Source organism: Lepus europaeus, chromosome 17 (assembly GCF_033115175.1).
Source record: "Lepus europaeus isolate LE1 chromosome 17, mLepTim1.pri, whole genome shotgun sequence".
Taxonomy (NCBI): domain Eukaryota; kingdom Metazoa; phylum Chordata; class Mammalia; order Lagomorpha; family Leporidae; genus Lepus; species Lepus europaeus.
Window position 1 is genome coordinate 25,813,529 of NC_084843.1, and position 21,839 is coordinate 25,835,367.

Here is a 21,839-nt window from a genome sequence, read left to right on the forward strand (position 1 = left end):
GAAACCCCTCGGACTGATCTCCCAGAGGGCCAGAAATGAGTGGCCGGCACGGGGACGCGCTCCCAGGTCTGCGTGGCCTCCCTACCTACGGGACCCGCCTAGTCCGTGTCTAGTGGCAGACTTGAGCCAGGTGGGGGGTTCCCAGGAAATATCTGTGCTGCGTCTGCCACCACCCTGTTCTGCCCCGAATGACTGCGTTCAGGGCTCTCCCGCTTGGGCCTTCTTGGCCACATAGGCCCTGGGGACTCAGCGCCAGCCTCTTCTGCCAAGTGGTTTTGGCCTGGGCTTGGCAGCAGCGCTGATGGGAGCTGCAATCAGGACAGGCCCTCAGCGTGGCTCCCCGCAGGCTCCCTGGTAAGTAAAGATGCCACGGCTGTTGCACCAAAAGGCTGCTTTGTCTGGGGCCCTCACAGCCCACGCGGTCCTTGCGCCCGGAATGCTGCACTCGGTCGGCATCAAGGGCCCCTCTGTTCGCCGCTGGCCCTGGGGCAGCAGGGGCCTGTGCCTGTGGAGGGCAGCCGTGCGGAGCTGGGGGGAGCGTGCCCTGCTGCCCCGCCCCCACCCCCCCTCTCTGGGGGGAGCGTGCCCTGCTGCCCCGCCCCCACCCCCCCTCTCTGGGAGGTCGCCAGCCAGTGGCTGTGCATGCAGCCAGGCCTCTGGCAATGGTTTCCCTGCTCCCCGCCCCAGCCCTCCTCTGCACTGGCCTGATTTCCCCTGTCTCCCTCCCTCCCCCACCTCCCTGTCCATTTGTCTGTCTGTATGCATGTCTGTCTCTGCCTGCCCCTCCCTGACTCCTTCCCCAGGGGAGAAAGCAGCAGGTAACACATGTGTCAAGTGAAAGCCGTGGGGTACAGGCTCCACCCACCCTGCCCCCTGAGCATGGGGCTGGAACTTTGCCCCCTCCCACTGATGACCTCAGCCCACAGCAGCCCTGAGGCCATGAGGTCCGTGGCCTGGACAAAAGGTCTTTCTGTAGCGGTGACACCAGGGCCCATGCCCGTGTCTAGCCCACCCTGAAAAGCCCTTGCATGTGTCAGATGATTGCAGAAGTCACCGGGGCCGATGCGTGGGAGTAGCTCAGTCAATGTTAATTTCCCCCCTTTTCTCGTGGTGCCGCAGCTTAGAGACGCGTGCAAAGCCTGGGGCCCTAGCAGACACCACTGGGAGTTGCGCAGAGAGCTGCCTGCTGCAGTCTGGTCGTGTCCCGTCCTGCCTGGGTGTGGAGACGGGCCCTCCTGGTTGGATGCCTTGTGCCTGATGCCATCCTGTCTTGTGTGACCAGCTCAGAGGAGCGTTCACCCCATAATTCTGTCCGTGCAGTCCAAGGCTGCTGTGCTGGCCTTCGCCCCACTCTGGTCCCTGCAGCCCGGAAGCAGGCCGCTGTCCCCCAGAACCCTTGTTCACTCACTCAGTGGGGGCCTGCTGCATGGCCAGCGGCGTTCCAGGGCCTGGGGACACAAAAACCAACAGAACAGCCCCCAGCCTCCTGTGCGGAGCCAATCTCCTGAGGCCGTCTGCACCTCCCTGGTGCCTGGGGACTGCCCCTGGCCTCTGTGAGCCCCTCGTTTCCTCATCAGGGACGCGGGGGTCCTGCACTCCTGAGGCTTGTTGTGAGGGTTCCCAGTGACACACTCTGAGGACCCGCCGTGCTGGGTGCAGGAGCCTCTGGGTTGGAGCCAGCGCCAGCAGAGGGGACGTGGAGAGGCCCAGCCCGGTGCCGGGTCCTTTCTGATGGGCCCCGAGCCGCCAACAGGCCCTCACCCCCTGTGCTTGTGCACTCCCCCGGGTCTGGGTTTTGTTCTTTCTTCTCCTGGCCCCAGCACTGAGTTTGCTTGTCCCCAGCCCCTGGCCCGCTTTGGCAGTGCCCTCTCCTGTCTGCCTGGACCCAGGGATCTTCCCTTGCTCCAGTCGCCCTCCCCACCGTGACTCTTTGGGCCCCACAAGCAGGCTATACCTGGCCTCGCCCTACAGCTCCTGGCCCCTCTCTGTGTGGTCCCAGGAAGGAGCTGCGGCGTGCAGCAGCAGCTGTGACGTTCTGGGACCCCAAAACCACCCCCAGCTTTTCAGCTGCACACCCTCCTTCCCTGAACAACCACAGGCTCCCAGCTGGCCACACCCTCGCCTCGGCTGTCATCGCCCCCAAGGTGCCCAGTGCTGTCCAAGCCTGCCTTGCCCCTCTCGCCTGGCTCGTGCCCTGTCTTCTCAGAAGCCTGCCACGCCCTTCACCTGACCCCGTTCCCTGCAGGCGCCTGCCACCTCCCGCTCCAGCGCCCCACCCCTCGCTCTGTGTGCTCAGGCCACACCTGCGTCCACTCAGCACCTGCAGCCACCACGCTGGATCCCTGTGCCCTTTCTTGCGCGTCCTTCAGAACTCAGCTTGGAAGAGCCATTGCCCAACCCCCTCCCCACAGCCTTCCGGGTCCCAGCACACTCTCCTGTAGCACCCAGTTCACCTGGTTGGTGGCTTCCAACATGCCATGGATCAGTCATTAGTTGCATGGTCTAGGGAAGGGGACCATCTGGCGTGGCCGGACCGTGGCTAGTGGGAGACCAGGCTGGCAGGATGGGGCTCGGCGTTGTTACACTAAGGATCTTGGGCCAGCACAGTGACCAGTTCCTGAGCGCCCAGCTCAGCTTCCGCGGCCATTGTGTTTTTCTGGGTTGGCTCATTATTTAGTTGGTCAACTGGTTATTTCTTTTCAGTCATCTTATTTGTTACGTGTCTGGCTGGTTAGTTAATATGGCTAGCTGGTGGCAGAGGGAGGAGAGTGGCTTCAGCCGTTGGCCGGTCGGTGAATCGCTGGTTCATTGTCTACCGGCTGAGCAAGTGGCTTCTTGGCTACATCTTCCTGGAGCCTGCCCATCGATGTCAGTCTGACCCGACCCCTCTCGGTCTTCCTGTCCCCAGCCTCGTCGTGCCTAACGCCCTTGCTTCCTGTCTCTCCACAGGCCCTGGTCCGGCTGCCTCCCCACATTTCACAGTGTGATGAGGTCTTTCGGTTCTTTGAGGCCCGACCTGAGGACGTCAACCCCCCAAAAGAGTAAGTGGCAGCTCGGGCCTCCACTGTGTTCCTGGGAGGTGTGGCCTGAGGCCAAGGGGGCGTAGGCAGGGCCCGCCGGGGCGGCCAGGCCCAGGACAATGGGCCAGTGAACCCAAGACAGTTGTCCCCCAGGCTCCTCACTCCCCTGTACCCCAGCACTGGCAAGTGAGGGCGTCTTTACCTTTGGGAAGCGGGTTTTCTGCAGCTCACAGGGGTTAGAGGGAGCAGAGGAGCGGACAGGAGGGGTAATGGGCACCCGCTCTACAGCCCCTCCCTCTCGTGTCCATGGTTGAGTTCCCAGCTGAGCGCCGTGTGTGCTGGTGTGGGCTCCCGGATGAGCTGTCACCCTGGAGCCCTCGGCAGCCCTGGGCTGCTGCGACAGACTTTGTGATCATTCCCAAAAGTGACCCGAACTTCACCCGGTGGTTTTAGCAGCAGAAACGGGAAATTGGGCAGGTCTTTCTCCTCCCTGGAGTCAGGATGCTCATCACCCACGGCCACGTGGAGTCTACCCTGCCGGCCGCCCTCCCTCACTCAGGCGGGCAGGAGAAGGCAGCCAGGGAGGGTGCTGGGTGGGGGAGAGGCTGGGGAGGGCACTGAATGCGATGCTAACTGATCTCCTCGCTCTGTCTGCTCCTCTGAAGTGTTAAAGTACAAGGGTGGTGGGAGAGAGGCCACTGCTGCCCCGTGTCCTGCAGAGGGAAGGAAGGACCAGGACACAGGGACTGTCTGGGACGGGGGGAGGGAGGCGGGGAGCCACCTGCTGATGAAGACAAGGATAGGAATTGCATGGCTCCAGGGGCACCATTCTCCCTGCACATCCTGTGCGTGGTGCCCATGGAGGTTGTAGAGTGCACAACCTGTACCCTCATACATGCCAGCCCTGCCTACTCTGTCTCTTTGCACCCACACTGAAAGACTCAGACCCTGAAGTGGCCTAGGCAATACCCAGCTCAGAATCTCACCCAGCCTGGCCAAAGCCATCTCTGTTGCTGGCCGCTCTACTCCAGGCTTCAAAAAAAAGAGCAAATGCCACCACCCATGAGAAACACCTTAGCAACCTGGTTCCCAGTGTGGAAAGGGTGCAAGTACAGGGCGCAGAGTGCGAGGTCCGAGGTCCGAGGTCCGAGGTCCACAGCCCCAGATCTGCTGCCTGCTGGCTGCATGGCCTCCAGGCCCTTTCTCTTCTGCAAGGGGGAACAGTGAGCCATCCCTGTTCTTGCTGCCCCACCCCCACCCCAGAGAGTTATCAGAGAGACTGGGGCAGGCACCGAGAGAGGTTTGCACCCAGGGTGAAGCATTCCCATCCCCACGTTACAGATAAGGAAACAGGCTCACGGCTGGAGCAGGAACGTGAGCCCAGAACTGCCAGGTTCCAAACAGAAGCCCAGACTCTTTCCGTTCCTGCTGCCTGCCTCATGGTCGGGGACTCAGTGTCTCTTCTGTCGCCCTCCCCTTCTTCCCGGGGCACAGGAAGGCTCTGGGGACTGGCAGGTGCTGCCCTGGGCCCACGCCTGCCAGGCTTCGGCTGCAATGTCCTCCCCCAGCCTCCCGGGGAGAGAGGTGTCGAGGTGTCACTGCTCCCTAGGCAGGCAGGTGTTGGAATTTCCCATGTGCCCTGCAGGTGGGGAAAGGGGTCCTTAATGGTCAGAGGAGCAGCCAGTCCCCCGTTTGTCCTCTAACCCCCCAACCTGCTCTCTGCCACTCAGCTACATACACCCGCCCACCTGCACACTAACAGCAGCAGGTTAACCTCTTGCCCATCTCTGCAAAGCCAGGGAGGAATGGTGGCTCCAGGAGACGCGTGTGTGTTGGCGAGGCAGTGGAAGTGGCTTTGCAGGACCAGGCTCTGGGGTCAGGCCCTGCCACTTAAGGCTCTGTGATCTCTGGCCCTGTGCTCAGCCCCTCTGCCCCTGTTTTTGCATCCCTACAGCGAGATGCCCCTGAGCTCACAGGGTTTAGGGAGCTCACCAGGCTGGGGTGGGGGAGGGGCCGCGGCACAGTCCGCCCTCACCTGTTGGCTGGAGGCTGGGGAACAGGCTGGAGGGTGGCTCAGGGCGGGCTCCACCCTGCAGAGCACAGGGGTGCTTCGGCAGGGAGGGGCTGGCATCTGAGCCTCCCTGGCTCTGGCCCTTCCCTGCCTCTATCTCTCCAGTTGGCCACTGCTCTGGCAGGAGAGAGGTCTGAGGACAGGACCCCCTCCAGCCCCATGGACCTGGGACCCTGGAAGTGGGGTCAGCTGTAGGCAGAGGCTTCTGCGGCTCAGCTTCCCCCAGGAGCTGCAGACAGAGGGCAGTGGTCACGGAAGACCCTGTCCGCGTCCCCCAGGGCTGCTTGCACCTTCGCAGCCCACCGTGTTCCCACCCCACCCCCACCCTGAGACGTAAACACGGGATCGAGTGACAGCGTATTTGGACTCTGGGGCAACTGTGGCATGGCTTATCAAATTATCAAAGCCTGTGGATTTAATTGGAATTTTGCAGATAACCCCGGTCTCTTTCAAGTGCACTGCTGCAGGGGCCTTGGGAATTCCCCGGGGGCTGGGCCAGGGAACCTACAAGGCCCACCACAGCCCAGACTTGCTGGGGGAGGGCGCGGCGGGCCCAGCCCCTCGCCTTTGATCCCAGGCTGTGCACTGGCTTCTGTGGGCCATCCCTGGAGACCAGCGGCTGCTCTTCAAAACCAGCAGCCCCGGCTGGAATGGTGCTCTGCACGGTCACCTTCCGGCAGCCCTGGTGGCTTTGCCTTTTCATACATCCCCTCGCTCCTGAAGGTTGCTCTGGGGACCTCTCCTCCCCTCCTCTTCCTCCTAACGCTGGCTGATGTGCACTGGGGACTTGAGGAAGCTTGTGGGAAATGTTGTTATCTTTTTTAAAAAGATTTATTTCAACGGCAGAATGACAGAGACAGAGAGAGCGAGAGAGAGATTTTCCATCAACTGATTCATTCCCAAATGCCCACAACAGCCAGGTCTGGGCCTGGAGAGAGCCAGGGACCCGGAACCTCATCTGGGTCTCCCATGTCGGTGGCAGGAACCCAAGTGCTTGGGCTATCCTCTGCTGCCTCAAAGATACATTAGTGGGACCCGAGCACAGTAGCCGGAACCCCCACCAGCACGCCAATAATGGGACACAGGCATCCCCCGCAGTGACTAAACCCCATGATGCCACAGCAGCAGCCCCTGTGTGCTGTCTTTTAATCCCACTTTTCCATGACCTTCCCTTGGTGTGTGACGTTCTCGGGGCCTCTGGCTCAGCCCCTGGACCCCACAATCCCAGCATTGTTCTGGGTTTATTTCTTCACTTCACACCCCTCCATCCAACTCGCCAGCAAACCTGTGGGCGCTGCCTTCAGAACACAGCCAGACTGCCCACATATCTCCACGCCCCCTGCCTCAGCCACGTGTCCCCGTGCTCTGTTTCAGTGGCGTTTAAAATAGGCACAACCGTGTCACTGGCTCCCCGCAAAGCCTCCGGTGGCTGCATGTTCCTGGGAGGCAAGGCTGGACCCTCGCCGCTCTGATCCAGCTGCTGCACCCCCTACCCCCACCTCCACCCCCCACATACACTCAAGTGCGGCCACACTGCCCCTGGCTCGCTGCTCTGGCACCTGCCAGCCACGTTCCCAAGGCCGTGTCTTTGTGCTGGCACTACCTTCTGCCTGGAACACTTAGCTCCCCAGCCCCACCCCAGAGAGCCCCTCACTGTCCCCACACCTCTTTCCAGGCCTTGCTCCAAGTGCCTCCCAGTGAGGCCAGCCCTGCCTGCCCTGTGTCTCAGGCGCTGCCTGCTCCTCCCAGCTCCCTCTTTCTTCTACGTCCCTTGCCCCGACTGGCTTGTGACCCACTTACTCACTCGTCGCGCCTGAGTGCTGCCATGCACCTGCTGGAACCCAGTGCCCAGTGTGAGGGCCTCTGGGGGTGATTGCATCACAAATGGGATTAGTGCCTTGTACATGGGCTGAGCCTGCCCCGGCCCCCTCCCCAATGTGAGGACACACTAGAAGGCACCGCCATGGAAGAAGGGGCTCGGGGCTCTTGCCAGACCCCAGAGCTGCTGGTGCCTTGTCCTTGGACTTCCCAGCCCCAGGACACTGAACAGTGCCTTTCGTGGCTGCTATCGGCACGCTCTCTGGTGCGAGGGGTTTTGCCGCAGCAGCCAGAGCAGGCGGACGTCTTCTCTGTGGTCAGTGCAGCGCCCCGCCCTGGAGGAGAAGAGGCAGGGACGCGGACCTGTCCTGCTCCTGGCTGGATCCCCAGCACCCAGAACAGTACCCGGCCCAGAGCGGGTGCTCAGGAGTATTGCGGAATGGATGAAGGAATGGTTGACGCCACTCCACCTTCACAGTAGTCCTAGCTGGCAGCTCTGACGGTGACGTGACGTCACCCAGGCTCACCTAAGGCCACCCAGCCGGCAAGAGGCAGGGCCAGGACCTGAAGCTGGGCGGGCGGCCCCAGACGCATGCCTGGAGCCCCAGCCCTGAGCCACAGCCGGGGCAGGGGGAGATCCACCTCGGCCCCTCCGACATTTGTTTCCCTCGTGAGGATGGTGTGTATTCGGGCTGCCACACAGAGTGCCATGGACTGGGTGGCTTCTGGTGCTCACGGCTCTGGAGCCTGGGAAGTCCTGGTTCAGGCGCCGGCAGGTTCAGTGTCTGGCCAGGGTCCCCTTCCTGGTCCCTAGGTCCCCACCTGCTGGAAGGGGACGCAAGCTCTCTGGGGTGTCCTCTGCCGGCACCAATGCCAGTCCTGGGGAGGCCGCTCTCCTGGCCTGATCACCTCCCAAAGGCCTGCCTGCCGAGCCCTTCCCTTTGGCCATTGGGATTTCATTATGAATTCGGGGTGGGGACACAGTCATCCTGTCTGTAGCCACGTGTTCTGAGGACGCCAGCAGCTGGCTAGGAGTGTGTGCCAGTGTGTGTCCGTGTGAGTACAGGACGGCAAGTACATGCAGTGAGTGTCCCAGTGTGTGTGTGTGTGGGGGGGGAACGTGGGCACACAGGCCAGTGTCCTGTGATGGGGGAGCAGGAAAGGGAAGGAAGGGGTCTGCCTTCTTGGTCTCCTGTTGGGGTTGTGGTTCCCTCACTATTGTCAGCCTCCACTCCCAGCCCAAGCCCCTGGCGCCCCCTTATTACAGATGAGAAGACTGAGGCCACAGCTGAGCCACTCTGTTTCCCTCCGGCCACTCACGCAGTATTCTGCTTAGCAGGCCCACTGCCAGCCTGGCAGCTCCCAGCCAGGACGTCCACAGCAGGCACATGTGGACCACAGTCCAGAGGGTCTCCTGCTCCCTGCTGCCCCCTCTCAGCTCAAGGCCCTCACTGTCCCTGGTTAAATTCATGAAATGGCAAGGGAAGAGCCGAGCCCTGCTAAACTGGTTTTTGCTTTTCAACCCCAGGGCCACAGAGCCACCCTCTACTGTGACCTGGAACGAGGGTGACAGAACTGTCCCTGCCGTAGCCCTGCTGGAACCCAGCTTCCCTCTGGCCCAGGGGCCTGGAGTGTGGCTGGGAAAGCCGCTGGCCCAGCCCCCTACACCCCTGCCACCTGCGGGGCGTTCACAGACATGGCGGGGGTGCTACCTACCTTCCAAGGAAGCCGGCTCCACTAGAGTGCTGGGTTTGGGGGCCAGGCGGGGACTGGGGACTGAGGTGAGGGCTCACTTCCAGGTCACTGAGGAGGTTTCCCGGGAAGGAGGACTGGGGCAGGAGGCAGGCAGCTAATTAGGGACTGGGGTGGGGATACAGATTCAAGAAAGCTCACTCCCCTCCCTCCTGTGCAGTGTTCCGGAGCCATTGTTTCCCCCAGGACTTGGTGGCAAACTGGGGTGGCTATAGCTGCCTGCCCCCTGGGGAAGCAGTGTCTGGGAGACAGGTGGAGCCTGGCAGCCCTGCCTGGGCCCCCAGCGGGAAGATGCAGGGTTAAGGTGGCTGTGGCACTGCAGCTGGGGCAACACGCAGAATATGGGGGGCTCCTCCGGGACTCCCCTGCCGCCCCACTCCCAGCTGAATTCCAGGTCTGGCCAGCTGGGAAGGCAGCTGGACCACTTGACTCCTGTCTGGCCGCCAGCGTCTCGGGTTGCAGTCCACGCAGTGTGACCTTGGGTCCACACTGGCCATAGCCTTCCCTGTCCGGGAGTCACACAGCTCGGGGAGGGTGAGAATGAGGGCAGAGCGTGTGTGTAGAGCACATGTCCCTCCTCTTCCTGGGGGGGCGAGCTCTCTGCTGCAGCCTTCCTTCACTGAGCAGGTACTTACTGAGCACCTACTGTGTGCCGGGGACTGCAAGCCACGAACCCCAAGCTCAAGGCTCCCACTAGGCTGGAATTACTGGGGCCAACTGACTGCAGACACAACAGAGAACACAGTGGTGCTGCGGCCTTTGAATGAGTCCTGCTGCTGTCAAGTCTCAGTTTTCCCATCTGCACAAGGGGCCCCTGGCACCGCTCTGTGGGACGGTTGTGAGGGTCTTGTGTGTATCAAATGCCACCCAAGACAGATGCTCCATGAGTAGGACTTCCCGTTTGTCGTCCCCTCTCCTCTGAGGCCCAGGCTTGGGTGCAGAGGAACTGCTCAGGAAAGGGGTGGGGCCAGGCATTCGGTGCAGTGGTTAAGATGTGGCTCAGGACACCCACAATTCCATATCAAAGTGCCTGGGCTCAAGTCCTGGCTCCACTTCCAACCCTGCTTCCTGCTAATGCACACTCCAGGAGGCAGCAGTAATGGCTTACATACTTGGGTCCCTGCCACCCATGTGAGAGACCCGGATTGGGTTCCGGACTCCTGGCTTCAGCCTTGCCCAGCCCTGTTGCAGACATTTGGGGATGAACCAGTGGATAGAAGATCAATCTCTCCTCTCTCTCTTTCTCTCTTTCTCTCTTTCTCTCTCTCTCTCTCTCTCTCTCTGCCTTTCAAATAAAGATGAAATAATTTAAAAAAATTTAAAAAGAAAGACTAGGCTTGGGGCAGACATTTAGCTTAGTAGTTAAGATGCTGCGTCTCATATTGGAGTGGATTCCACACGCTGCTCCTGCAGGCCCTGGAAGGCAGTGGTGATGGCACAAGCAGCCGTGTCCCTGCCACCCCCTGGGAAACCTCGGTTGCCTTCCTGGCTCCTGGCTTCAGCCTGACCCAGTCCCAGCCATTGTGGGCATATGGGGGTGAGCCAGCGCATTGGAGCTCTCTCTATCCCTATGTGTGTGTGTCTCTTTCTCATTTTTCTTTTTCTTCCCCTCTCAAATGAAAGGGCGGGGGGAGAAAGAGAGGAGAGAGGAGCTAGGTTAGTGACTGAGGTGGATGGAACTGCGGGTGGGGGCTGGGCTGAGTCTCACCGAGCCCCTCTCCATTCGGGGGTCCTCGCCAGGGCTGCTGAGGACCCCTCTGTCCCCGAGTGCCCTGCTGGCACCTCACATCCTGTCCCTCCCCGAGGCACCGTGGATTGGGAGCTGTGGTACAGAGCTGCCCACCCCATGCTGGGCAGAGTTCTGTTCAGCTCCTCTCTGGCCAGGGACCCAAGCCACGCTGTCCTTGCAGCACCCCTGCCACCAGCCACTGCACAAGGAGCCCCTTTATGCTGGTGGTGAGAGCCAGCAGGAGCCAGGGGCTACAGGTCCCCTGGGGGACTGGGTTGGGGGAGGTGGGAGTGAGGAGCTTTATGTAAGCACCCCTGCCCCCCCCACCAGGCCGCTTCAACCCAGGTGGGCAGGTGGCAGGAAGGCGCCAACGGGAGGCTGTGTCCACACCACTTGAAAGGGACTTCCTTGAGCCTGGCCGCCACGCTGGGTGGGCAGGCTGGGGGGACCTGGATTCAAACTCGCCTGTGTTGGCTCAGGGCAGAGGGCGCTGAGGGCCATGTTTGGGGAAAAGGATGGTTCTCTTTTGCGCCCAGGATTTTCAGTGTCCCAAGCAGGCATGGGAGGAGCTGGCAGGGGAGGAGATCCTGGTATGTGTGGGGGCTGCAGGGTCCTCATTATTTTCTCAGGCTTGTGTTCTCTGTGGTTCCCCAAGACGTGAGCCCTGGGGGGGATGGTCCTGGTGTGCAGGTGCCAGCAAGGCCCTTACCTGCCCACCTCTCACTCCCAGGGCCCACAGCGCCCTCTGGAGGCTGCAGCTGGAGAGAGGAGCCCTGCTCCGAGCCCCAGGCCTGCTTGGCTGCTGTGCTGTGGTCCTCGTGGGCTTCAGCATCCCCTGCCTCATCATGACTGCTCTCTGTAACCTGCCCGGGAGGAGCTGAGCCTCCAGCCAGGGCCTCCAGCCTCCCAGACCAGGCTCCATCTCCTGGCATGCAGGTGGGAGGCGCAGGGACCACAGTGGTGTACAGAGCTCGGCTCAGTGCCTGCTTGGGGGGACGCTGGTGTGAGGGCAGTGCAGCACCAGCAGGGGCCCCACTGGCTCTGTGAGGAGCAGAGAAGAGTCACAGGGGCTGATGGGAGCCCTGGCTCCTCACCCACTTGCCCTGAGGCCTGGCAACTGTTGCAAACTCCCCAAACCTCAGTTTTCTCGCCTGTACAATGGGGCTCACAACAGCTGCCCAGTCAACAGAGAAGGCAGAAGTGGAACAAGCAACTGTAGGTGCCGGGCCGTCCGCAGCCACAGACCAGCCTGGTCAGAAATCCAGGCAGCCTTCCCTGAAGAGGTGGCATCTGAGCCAGAGCGGAGGCAAGAGCTGGCTGCTCGGGGGCAGTGGCAGGGGAGGTGTGCAGGCCGGAGTCGGCGGCAGCAGTTTCAGGATGCTGCATAATTCCATCTCCCAGGAGAGCATGGGTGGAAGGGTGTCCCCAGGGGAGATGGGCTGAGCAGTTGCGAGCCATTGCTACATTTGAGCATCAGGGCAGGGGGCAGACCTCGAGGGCCTCCAGGGTCCCTCCTGACTATGGTCCTACCAGGACCCATTGGCTATTGCTGTGGTGCAAGTAGGCAAGAATGAGGGTCTAGGGTGGGGCTGACGGCTGTGACAGTGAGGGTCGTTCATAGACACGGTCTAGTGAGGAAGGGACAGGCAGTCTGGAGATTGGGGGACCCCTTACCCTTCACAAGCCCTGTAATATGTTGGCTCTTAAAGTTGACGGGAATATAGGCACTGCTGGCACTTGGTAACCCTTCAAGTGACTCCGTTCGTGGGCTCTGTGCACCTCTAGCCCCACCTTGTGGCAACTTTGGATATTACACCTGCCCGCTCGTTGGCCAGAGCCAGAAGACTGGCTGCGGGGCTGGAGCCGTGAGTGTAGCTTATGCTGTATAACCATCAGCACACTGCTGGGCGGTTCCTGAGGCTTTCTGTGGATGAAGAAGCCTGGGCTCAGAGTGGTTGAGTTACTGCCTCTCTGCCACTAACTATTGGAAGCTAAACTTCTAAAACTCCAGGTGCACCCCCTGCCTCCCCCCAGCTGACCATGCAGGGGCGTGCTGCAGAGAGGTGCCCTTGACCCTTGCCGGGGGGACCCACCATGCCCAGAAGGTCAGGGCTATTGAATCAGGACCACCTGGTTTCTGTGGTCCCTGGTGAAGGCACGGCGGAGGGCATTTGCCACATTTGGGGTCTCTCTGGCCTTGCTATTTCCCTTTCCCTGAGAAATTAGCAGGCTCAGGGTACCCCCAGGGTGGCAGGGCAGCCCTTCCCAGGAGGCACAGGGCCCAGCGGCAAGGCTGGTTCAGGAAGCACCCAGAGAAGCTGGCCCTGTCTCCCTGAACCACAGAGGGAGCGGCATGGACCATTTGTTACCTGTGGACTGTGACCCAGATGGGCTTGCTGGTGGCCATACCCCACCAAGAGGCACTGCTGTGAGGGGCAGGTGTGGCCAAAGCCTGGCCCACTGCTTAGGGGTCCCGATACGGCCTGCTGCAGCCCATTTGTATACTATAAAGGCTGCCTGTTCTAAGCTGATACAGCCACGGTTAGCACCTCACAGTCTGATTCTAGAACATGGCCGTAGCCCCTGAGGATCCCAGAGTGGCTTCTCACTCCACTGAGCCCTGTTAGCATCTCTGCTCCTAGGGACTCAGTTCCTGCCTCGCCCCAGCACTGCTCTGATCTCTAGACCCTCTGGGAGCTCTGGCCGCTGCTCTTGTCCGTGCCCAAAGGGCTCCTGTCCTGGGGTGTGGCCCACAGGTGGCCTGGCTGAGGGGGATGGTACCTATTTCTTCCGCACCTGTTGGCTCCGGGGGCCTAGTGGGTTGCTTACCTTGAACTTCCTCCCTAGTCACAGGAAGTCGGCTCCCAAGGTCTGCAGCAAGGAGCAGTTACTGCCCCAGGCTTCTCAGACAGCCACAGGCAGCAGCGCAGGGGGCTGAGCCACACAGACGCCAGCTTCCCCCAGCATGAGTTACAGGTGTACCTGAGCCCTGCTGTTGGGCAGGGAGCAGGGAGCAGCCGCTGGCCTGGGGCTTTTTGCCGTCATTTTCCCCTCTTGCTGGGGATGCTCCCCAGAAGGAGCTTGGCAGTTGGAAGACAGTGGCCCTGGAGTTACAGGCCAGCCATGGGTCACAGGGGGCGACCTCTTACCCCCACCTCCACTCAGCACTCCTTCCCCACACCTAGGCCCGCGGCCCCCCGCCCACCCTTCCCAGGGACTTGTCAGCGGTGGGCCATTCCGCAGCTCAGCACCTGCCCGGCTTCCTGCAGGACTGCACACCCCTTGGGCTGGCAGATGGCTAAAGCAGTCGGGGTTTGGGGAAGGGAGGCAAATGGCCTGTGTTCCCCCAGGGACAGAACAGGGACAGTAGGAGGGGTGACACGGGTTCTTGGGAGGCGTGGAAAGCTACGGAGAGTTTGTGTTTCTGAATGCTCACTGGGGAGGAATACTACATATATTAGTTGGCATCTTGCACGTATGGTCATCTACCCCCAGTGCACAGTTGAAGCCACTGAGGCACAGAGAAATCACCCGACTTGCAAAGCCAGGACGTGGCCTAGAACCTGGCAGTCCAGTGTGCAAGCTGGGCCCCTCCAGGACACACAGAATTCGTGAAGGCCTGGTTAACCACGCCCACGCCCACAAGCACTGCCCAGCTTACAGCTGCACAGGGCACCATGAAGCAGCCTCTCTTCCCATCCTGGCCGCTGTCAGAGAGAGGCGGGACCTGGGGGTGATCGTGGGGTTTTCCCCAGCCCCAGCCTTCAGAGCCCAGAGTTCCCCAGACATCACTCAGCTGCAGCTGCTCTCCTAGGCTCATTTTTTTAAAATTTATTTATTTATTTGACAGGTAGAGTTATAGACAGTGAAAGATAGAGAGACAGAGAGAAAGGTCTTCCTTCTGTTGGTTCATTCCCCAAATGGCCGCTAAAGCCGGCGCTATGCTGATCCGAAGCCAGGAGCCAGGTGTTTCCTTCTGGTCTCCCATGCGGGTGCAGGGGCCCAAGCACTTGGGCCATCCTCCACTGCCTTCCCGGGCCACAGCAGAGAGCTGAACTGGAAGAGGAGCAACCGGGACTAGAACCCGGCACCCATATGGGATGCCGGCACTGCAGGTGGAAGATTAACCAAGGGAGCCATGGCGCCAGCTCCTAGGCTCATTAGCAGGGAGCTGGATTGGAAGCAGAGAAGCAAAGACTCAAACTGGCACTCCAGTGTAGAATGCTGGGATATGGGATGCTAGTGTCATTGCAAGCAGTGGCTTAACCCACTGCACCATAAGACCAGCACCAGGTTCTTAGGCTCAAATCCCGGTGCTCTTTGTGGCTCTCGGAACCTCCCCAGTGCATTGCTAGAGTGTCCCCCAGTCTTTATGCATCCCCAGTGCTGGTGGCTGGAGGCCCATGTCACACGCTAAAGAGACTGCAGGAGGAGCCTGGCTGGTGGCCGGGGAGGTGGGGCCAGCTGCCCTGTCTGGAAGGCCAGGTAGCAGGGCTTCGCTGGGGCCGGGACTGATGGAGGCAGGCAGGGGCAGGCTCTCCTGCAAGCCAGAGAACTGACGGCTCAGAGCCGGGAGCGCCACCGCCTGCTGCCCGCCCAGATGGGAGAAGCCCCCATGCACGTGTCTCACCCTGGGGAAGCCCTCTTGGGAGCCCAAGCAGGGAGGATGCACGTGGCCCCACATCCACCCCTGCTGTGCTGAGCGCTGCTGGGTCCTGGCGGCTCCGAGGGTCTCAGTGGGCAGGCAGAGGACACCCCGACCAGGACAGGGACGAGATGCCAGGAGAGGTGGGGTTTTCTCAGGAATCCCCTGGAAGCGCATCTTAGGAGCAGATGGGCACTCGATAGCTCTGGGGGGTGATGGCAGCAGGCTCCAGTGAGGGCGGGACACTGAGCAGGCCAGGATTGGGGGGTCCTCCACAGCCGGATCTAGCAGGGACCAGCACCAGGGCCAGGGGAGCCGAGGTGCTGGTGTGCTACTCTGCCCTGCCTGTCCAAACAGTAGCCCAGGAGCACCCCAGAAACTGCCGTGAGTTCAACACCTCCGACTTGCTCCTGCCTCCCGTGACTTCCGACCACTTCCCAGGCCTCGGCACCCAGCCTCGCAGCCCCCGCCCTGCCCCTAGGCACCTCACCTCCTGGAGGCCCTCCCTGCACTCTCTACCTCTCACCCTACCTTCTCCTTCACAGCTCTGGGCTGGTTTGGTTGTTTGCCCTTGGCCTCCCAGGGTTTTACCCCAGGCCTGGCACCCGGCAGGTGCTCAGCAGGTGCTTGTTGACTTGTTGGCTTGTTGGCTTGATGGAATGGAGTGGCCAGAGTCTGGCCACCACAGGCTGGGGACTGTTATCACTGTGGAGACAGATCTGACTGCCACCCAAGGCCCAAGGTTGGGGCCAGCTGAAGGTATCAGGATGGCCTGCATGGAGGAGGCCAGCCCTGTGTGTCCTTCCACAAAGCTGCACTGACCAAGGTGCAAGAGACCATCGCTGAGTGTGAGGTAGTCACGCAGGTCCTGTTTGTAACCACCAGGGAGGGCCTCCTGGGGGAAGTGGCACCTCCACTGGGCTCACCAGGGGAGGGGGGCCGGGCAGACTTCTGCCAGGCAGTGACTGAGTGATGCCAGGGCATGTGGCCAGCCCCCTGCACCATCTGGCAGCCCTGAGCCTGACTGTCTGTGGTCAAGCATCCGTGTATTCATTCAGCAAATATTGTGCCCAGCCCTGTACCAGGCACTGCCGGACACCTGCAGCTCCTGCCCCCGTGGAGCCTGCGGTCCAGCGGAGGAAGCAGACAAGCAAGGGTGCGGGAGTAACAACACTGCTCAGGAAGGGAAGAGAGCGCCGTGCTAGGGCCAGGTGTGCTATTGGCTGTTGTCAGCAGGTGCACGGGGTGGGGAAGGGGAGTCAAGGGGAGGCGGGTCCCAGGACAGCATGGACCTTGGGTCACCGTCCCCAGAACCAGCAGCCTCTCTGGAGACTACAGCCTGCCCTGGGTGAAAGCAGCCTCTCCTCAAGCTATGGACCCCGCCGTGTGCTCGCTGAGTGGCCGCTCCTGTGGCAGAACCAGCATGGAGCAGGCCAGGAAACGGGTTAGCGTGGCCACTCTGGAAAAGGCATGCCATTGGCATCAGCAATGCCTGTGTAGCTCCCGAGCCCGAGGTCACCAGCACTGTGCTGAGGGCCACCTGCCAGGCTTCCTCTTCCTGCTGCCTGGCCCCAGGGCTGGCCATCCTCACTCCAGGCCTGGCTTTGTGAGTTCCGTAGGGACCTAGCTGCAACTTGATGATGTCTTGGTACTTCCGGTCCTGAGTCTGACCTTCGTCTGACCTTTCTCTTCCCCACTACCTCCTAATTGGCTTCTCTGCCTGTGTTTTCCCTGTGTCCTTACTGTTCACAAAGTGGAGAGTGGACAGCGGGTGGTCAGGGTCTGAGCACCTGATGGAGGCTGCGTGGCCCCGAATCCCATCTTCATCACTCTTGCTGTGTTACTCTGGGAAAGTACATGCTCTCTCTCTGGTCCTCCATGTCTACTCTGAAGATAGGGACAATAAGGGCAGGCATTTGGCCTAGCAGTTAGTAGCCAGTCCTTGTGGTTCCGTCTCGCACCAGAGCCCCGAGTCATGTGCACTCCAGGCAGCAGCAGTGTTGACTCGAGTAATTGGGTCCCTGCCGCCCAAGTGGGAGACCTGGATTGAGTTTCTTTTTATTTTTTTTAAAAGATTTATTTATTTATTTGAAAGGCAGAGTTACAGAGAGGCAGAGGGAGAGAGAGAGAGAGAGAGGTCTTCCACCCACTGGTTCACTCCCCAATTGGCCACTACTGCCGGAATTGGGCCTATCTGAAGCCAGGAGCCAAGAGTTTCTTCCGGTCTCCCACGCAGGTGCAGGGGCCCAAGGACTTGGGCCATCTTCTACTGCTTTCCCAGGCCATAGCAGAGAGCTGAATATAAAGAGGAGCAGCTGGGACTTGAATCGGCACCCATATGGGATTCTGGCGCTGCAGGCAATAGCTTTACCTGCTATGCCACAGCACCAGCTATGCCACAGTACTGGCCCCTGGATTGAGTTTCCTGCTCCTGGCTTCAGCCCCAGCCAGGAACCACTGCAGGCATTTGCGGAGTGAACTGGTGAATGGGAGCTCTCCATTTGGTTCCACCTGTTAGTCTCTCAAGCCTCTCAAATTATGGCCTATGAGTTAATGAGCAAATGGCCTATGAGTTAATGAGCAAATTTTTAAAATTTATTTATTTGAAAGGCAAAGTTAGAGAGGCAGAAGCAGAGAGAAAGAGAGAGAGAGAGGTCTCCCATCTGCTGGTTCACTCCCCAAATAGCTGCAATGGCTGGAGCTGGGCCAGTCTGAAGCCAGAAGCCAGGAGCTTCTTCCAGGTCTCCCACGCAGGTGCTCAAAGACTTGGGCCATCTCTACTGTCTTCCCAGGCCATAGCAGAGAGCTAGATCAGAGGTGGAGCAGCTGGGACTCGAACTAGTGCCCATATGGGAATGCCAGCACTGCCGGCGGTGGCTTCACTCACTATACCACAGCGCCGGACCCTAATGAGGGAATTGACCACGTAAGGGTGTTGTGAGAACCACAGGAGCTGACACCCTTTGGTGCTTGGCATAATGTAAATGCTTGACAAATGCAGAGCTGTTATTCAGAACAGTAGTAGTAGTGTTATTTGTCCCCCACCTTTGGGAAAGAAGGACTCACTCAGGGCGGGAAGGGCTGCTCGGTGGTACCTCCATCAGGGCCTAGGCCCCTGCCTTCTCCCTTCTTCCGCTCCCCACTCTGCATTTCCCACCATGCTCTGAGATCCAGCAGCCCAGAAGCCATCACACCATGGAGGGAGGTGGCAGCCGAGCTGGCCACCAGGACCTATAGCAGGTGTCATGGGGTGCAGCAACTGCACGGGGCTGACGCAGATATAGGAAGGTGGGGCAGAAAGGCACAGCAGGCCCTGGGTTTTTAGTCAGGGAAACTGAGGCACGGAGAGAGCTGCCATTGCCCTGGCCATGCTACCTGTTCACATGGAGCCAGGCCTGGATCACAGCTGTGGGACCCTTGCAGGGCTGGCCCCGGGTTGGGCTCTTTCAGGCCCCTCAGTGGACGGTCTCGTAGCTCTACTCGGGGAGGCAGCAGCTGGCAGGCATCAGGCTGGCACAGGAGCCACCCCAAGTTCCTGGACACAAGCCGCTGGCTGAGAGCCCCTTTGTCCTGCATGTTGAGTGCCCGCTGTGCGGAGTGTGGCGGCCGCTTGCCCCTTTGTGGAGTGGCCTCATTAAGTCAGCTTCTTGGAACAGCAGAGGGGCCAGGCTTGGCTGTCACTCCTGCTGCCTGGGATCAGCCGGGGGCCCCGGGAGGCCTGGCAGCCTGGGGTAGGTGAAGGAGAAGGAACAGTGGTTCCCAGAGGGCTGGGCCCCCAGCCTGTGGTCTCTGAAGGTGGCTGTGAACCAGGAGCCTGGGTCTCTTTTGACCTTGAGCCCTGGCCACCCCCACTGAGGCCTCCAGTCCAGCTACCCGCATCCTGCACCACCCCCAGGTCAGCCCCCACCTCACCCACCTTTCTCGTCTCTACCCTCAGTGCCCTCCTCTGGCCCTGGCCAATTGCCCTGGTTGGTTCTGTCACCTTTGGGACTTGGATGCTCCAGAGAGTCCAGGGTTGGGCTGCGGCATAGCTCTGTGGCTGGTGGGTGAAGGCAGAGGAGCAGGTGCAGTGTGTGTGGTGCATTGTGCGTGGTAGCTTGCATCAGCCCTGCAGCCCAGTTTGGGGGGCGGGGTGGCTGTGCCGGCTCTTCACTTTATAAGCGGAGGTACACACCGTGGGTGATCTGCCTGGCAGAGCTGGGGTTGGAACCCAAGCGGCCACACACACACTCCCCATCTGAGCTGAACAAGCTTCTCACCATGGAATGTCAGAGTCTGGCCACTGTTCTAGACAGTGCGTCCAATAAGGTGGCCACAAGCCGCTGTGGCCATTTAAGCTTTGAGTTTGTTTGTTTGTTTGATTGACTCATTTATGTGAAGGGAAGAAGGAGAGAGAGAGAGAGAGAGAGAGAGAGAGAGAGAGAGCGCGCGCGCAATCTTCCATTTGCTGATTCACTCCTCAAATGGCCACAATGGCCAGGGCTGGACCAAGGGAAAGCCAGGATCCTGGAGCTCCTTCCAGGTCTCCCACGTGGGTGCAGGGACCCAAGGACTTGAGCCATCCTCTGCTGCCTTCCCAGGCCTGTCAATAGGGAGCTTAATCAGAAGCAGGGCAGCCAGGACTCGAACCTGTGCTCTGATACAGGATGCCAGCACTGCAGGTGGCTCTTAGCGCTGGTACCCCAACACTGGCCCCAGACCTCTACGTGTAAATCTTGATTAAAGACAATTTTGGCCGGCGCCGTGGCTTAACAGGCTAATCCTCCACCTTGCGGCGCTGGCACACCAGGTTCTAGTCCCGGTTGGGGCGCCGGATTCTATCCCGGTTGCCCCTCTTCCAGGCCAGCTCTCTGCTATGGCCCGGGAAGGCAGTGGAGGATGGCCCAAGTGCTTGGGCCCTGCACCCGCATGGGAGACCAGGAGAAGCACCTGGCTCCTAGCTTCGGATCAGCGAGATGCGCCGGCCGCAGCGGCCATCGGAGGGTGAACCAACGGCAAAAAGGAAGACCTTTCTCTCTGTCTGTCTCTCTCTCACTATCCACTCTGCCTGTCCAAAAAAAAAAAAAATTAAAGACAATTTAAAATTCTACCTTAGAGGCAGCTGTTGTGGCACAGGGGGGTGTTAAGCTGCTGTTTGGGATTCTGTGAGTCCTGGCTATTCCACTTCCAAAGCAGCTTCCTGCTGATGCTCCTGGGAAGCAACTAATGAAGGCCCAAGTTCCTTGGCCCCTGACACCCACATGAGAGGCCCAGATGGCGTTCTGGGCTCCTACCTTCAGCCTGGCCCAGCCCTGGCTATTGCAGGTATTTTGGGAGTAAACCAATGGTCGGAAGGTATCTCTCCTCTCCTCTTCTCTCTCTCTCTCTCTCTCCCTTTTAAGTAGATGATAATAAAGAAATATTTGAAAAAAAAAGATAAAATTCTACTTTGGAGTCACAGTAGTCACATTTGGAGTGCCCAAGAGCCACAGTGGCCTAGTGCCCACCATCGAGGGCAGTAGAGAGAGAGGCCACTTCTGCCATCCCAGTGAATTCTACCGGGCAGGTGCAGTTAGGGTGTCACCGAGTGCTGGGGGCAGAACTGGGACACTCGGTGCTATGGGGGGGGGGGGGGCACAATCCGTGCATTTTCTCGAGGAGGCCCCTAGCTGGGCCTCGAGGGCTCTGAAACACGACAGTGGGGAGGGGCCTGCAGTAAGCACACTTGTCCCTCATCCCCAGTCTTGCCTCCCCCTCCTAGCTGTGTGACTCCGGGGAAGGCACCTCCCCTGTCTGAGCTCATCTGTAAGATGGGGCTAAGGCACCTGCCTGCCATCCCGGGGCCTGGCATATCTGGGTGCTCCATGCTTGTGCATTTGTGATGTGGAGTCCAGGACAGTCCGGGCGGTGTGGGTGGCCTCGGTGCCTGGGAGAAGTTTGGGGCCCCACACCCTGCTCCAAGTCCCCCTTCCCATGGAGGCGAGGCAGGAACAAGCACAGCTGGGCCTTGGACAGGCTCCTGGGCCTCTGTGGGAAGCTGGGAGCCCTTGGCCCAGCCTCCTACTTCCCAGTCCCAGCTTAAAATTAGGCCAGGGCTTGGAAGCGAGGGGCCACAGCCTAGGCTTGTGCTCAGCAGTGGGGCCAGGGTATCTGTCCACACGCACCCTGCATGGGCTGGCCTCACCTCTGCTGCTGGCACTGGTCTCCCCCCCAGCAAGTCCCTGCCTTGCCACCGAAATGGGGAAACCAGGCCCCCACTTCCCAGGGGGGAATCTGAGCCTCTGCCTTCACACCCGCTCCCCCAGGGCACACCCCCTCCCACCTCAGTCCTCCTCCTTGCCTTCGTCCTGAGTCTTCCTTCTCCTCCTGTGCCTCCCTTTCTTTTTTTTTTTTTTTTCTTTTTTTTTTTTTTTTTTTCTTGACAGGCAGACTTAGTGAGAGAGAGAGAGAGAAAGAAAGGAAGGTCTTCCTTCCGTTGGTTCACCCCCAAGTGGCCTCTACGGCCGGCCCACTGCGGCTGGCGCACTGCGCTGATCCGAAGCCAGGAGCCATGTGCTTCCTCCTGGTCTCCCATGCGGGTGCAGGGCCCAAGCACTTAGGCCCTCCTCCACTGCACTCCTGGGCCACAGCAGAGAGCTGGACTGGAAGAGGGGCAACTGGAACAGAATCTGGCGCCCTGACCGGTACTAGAACCCAGTGTGCCGGCGCCGCAGGCGGAGGATTAGCCTAGTGAGCCGCGGCACCAGCCATGCCTCCCTTTCACAGGCAGCCTCTCCTGATCTCGCTGATTTCCCTGTCCTGGGTTATCTACATGCTATATCCCTT

At 60.2% G+C, this 21,839-nt stretch overlaps 1 protein-coding gene across 4 annotated transcripts in view; it reads left to right on the forward strand.

Annotated features, from left to right (window-relative positions):
- Positions 1-21,839, forward strand: part of SH3PXD2A (SH3 and PX domains 2A) — a 225,065-nt gene that overhangs the window by 117,641 nt on the left and 85,585 nt on the right. For all 4 annotated transcript variants that reach the window (XM_062214614.1, XM_062214615.1, XM_062214611.1 and 1 more), the window contains exon 5: positions 2,950-3,041. In XM_062214614.1, coding sequence (XP_062070598.1) covers positions 2,950-3,041 — 92 coding nt within the window. The remainder of the gene's footprint in view (positions 1-2,949; positions 3,042-21,839) is intronic.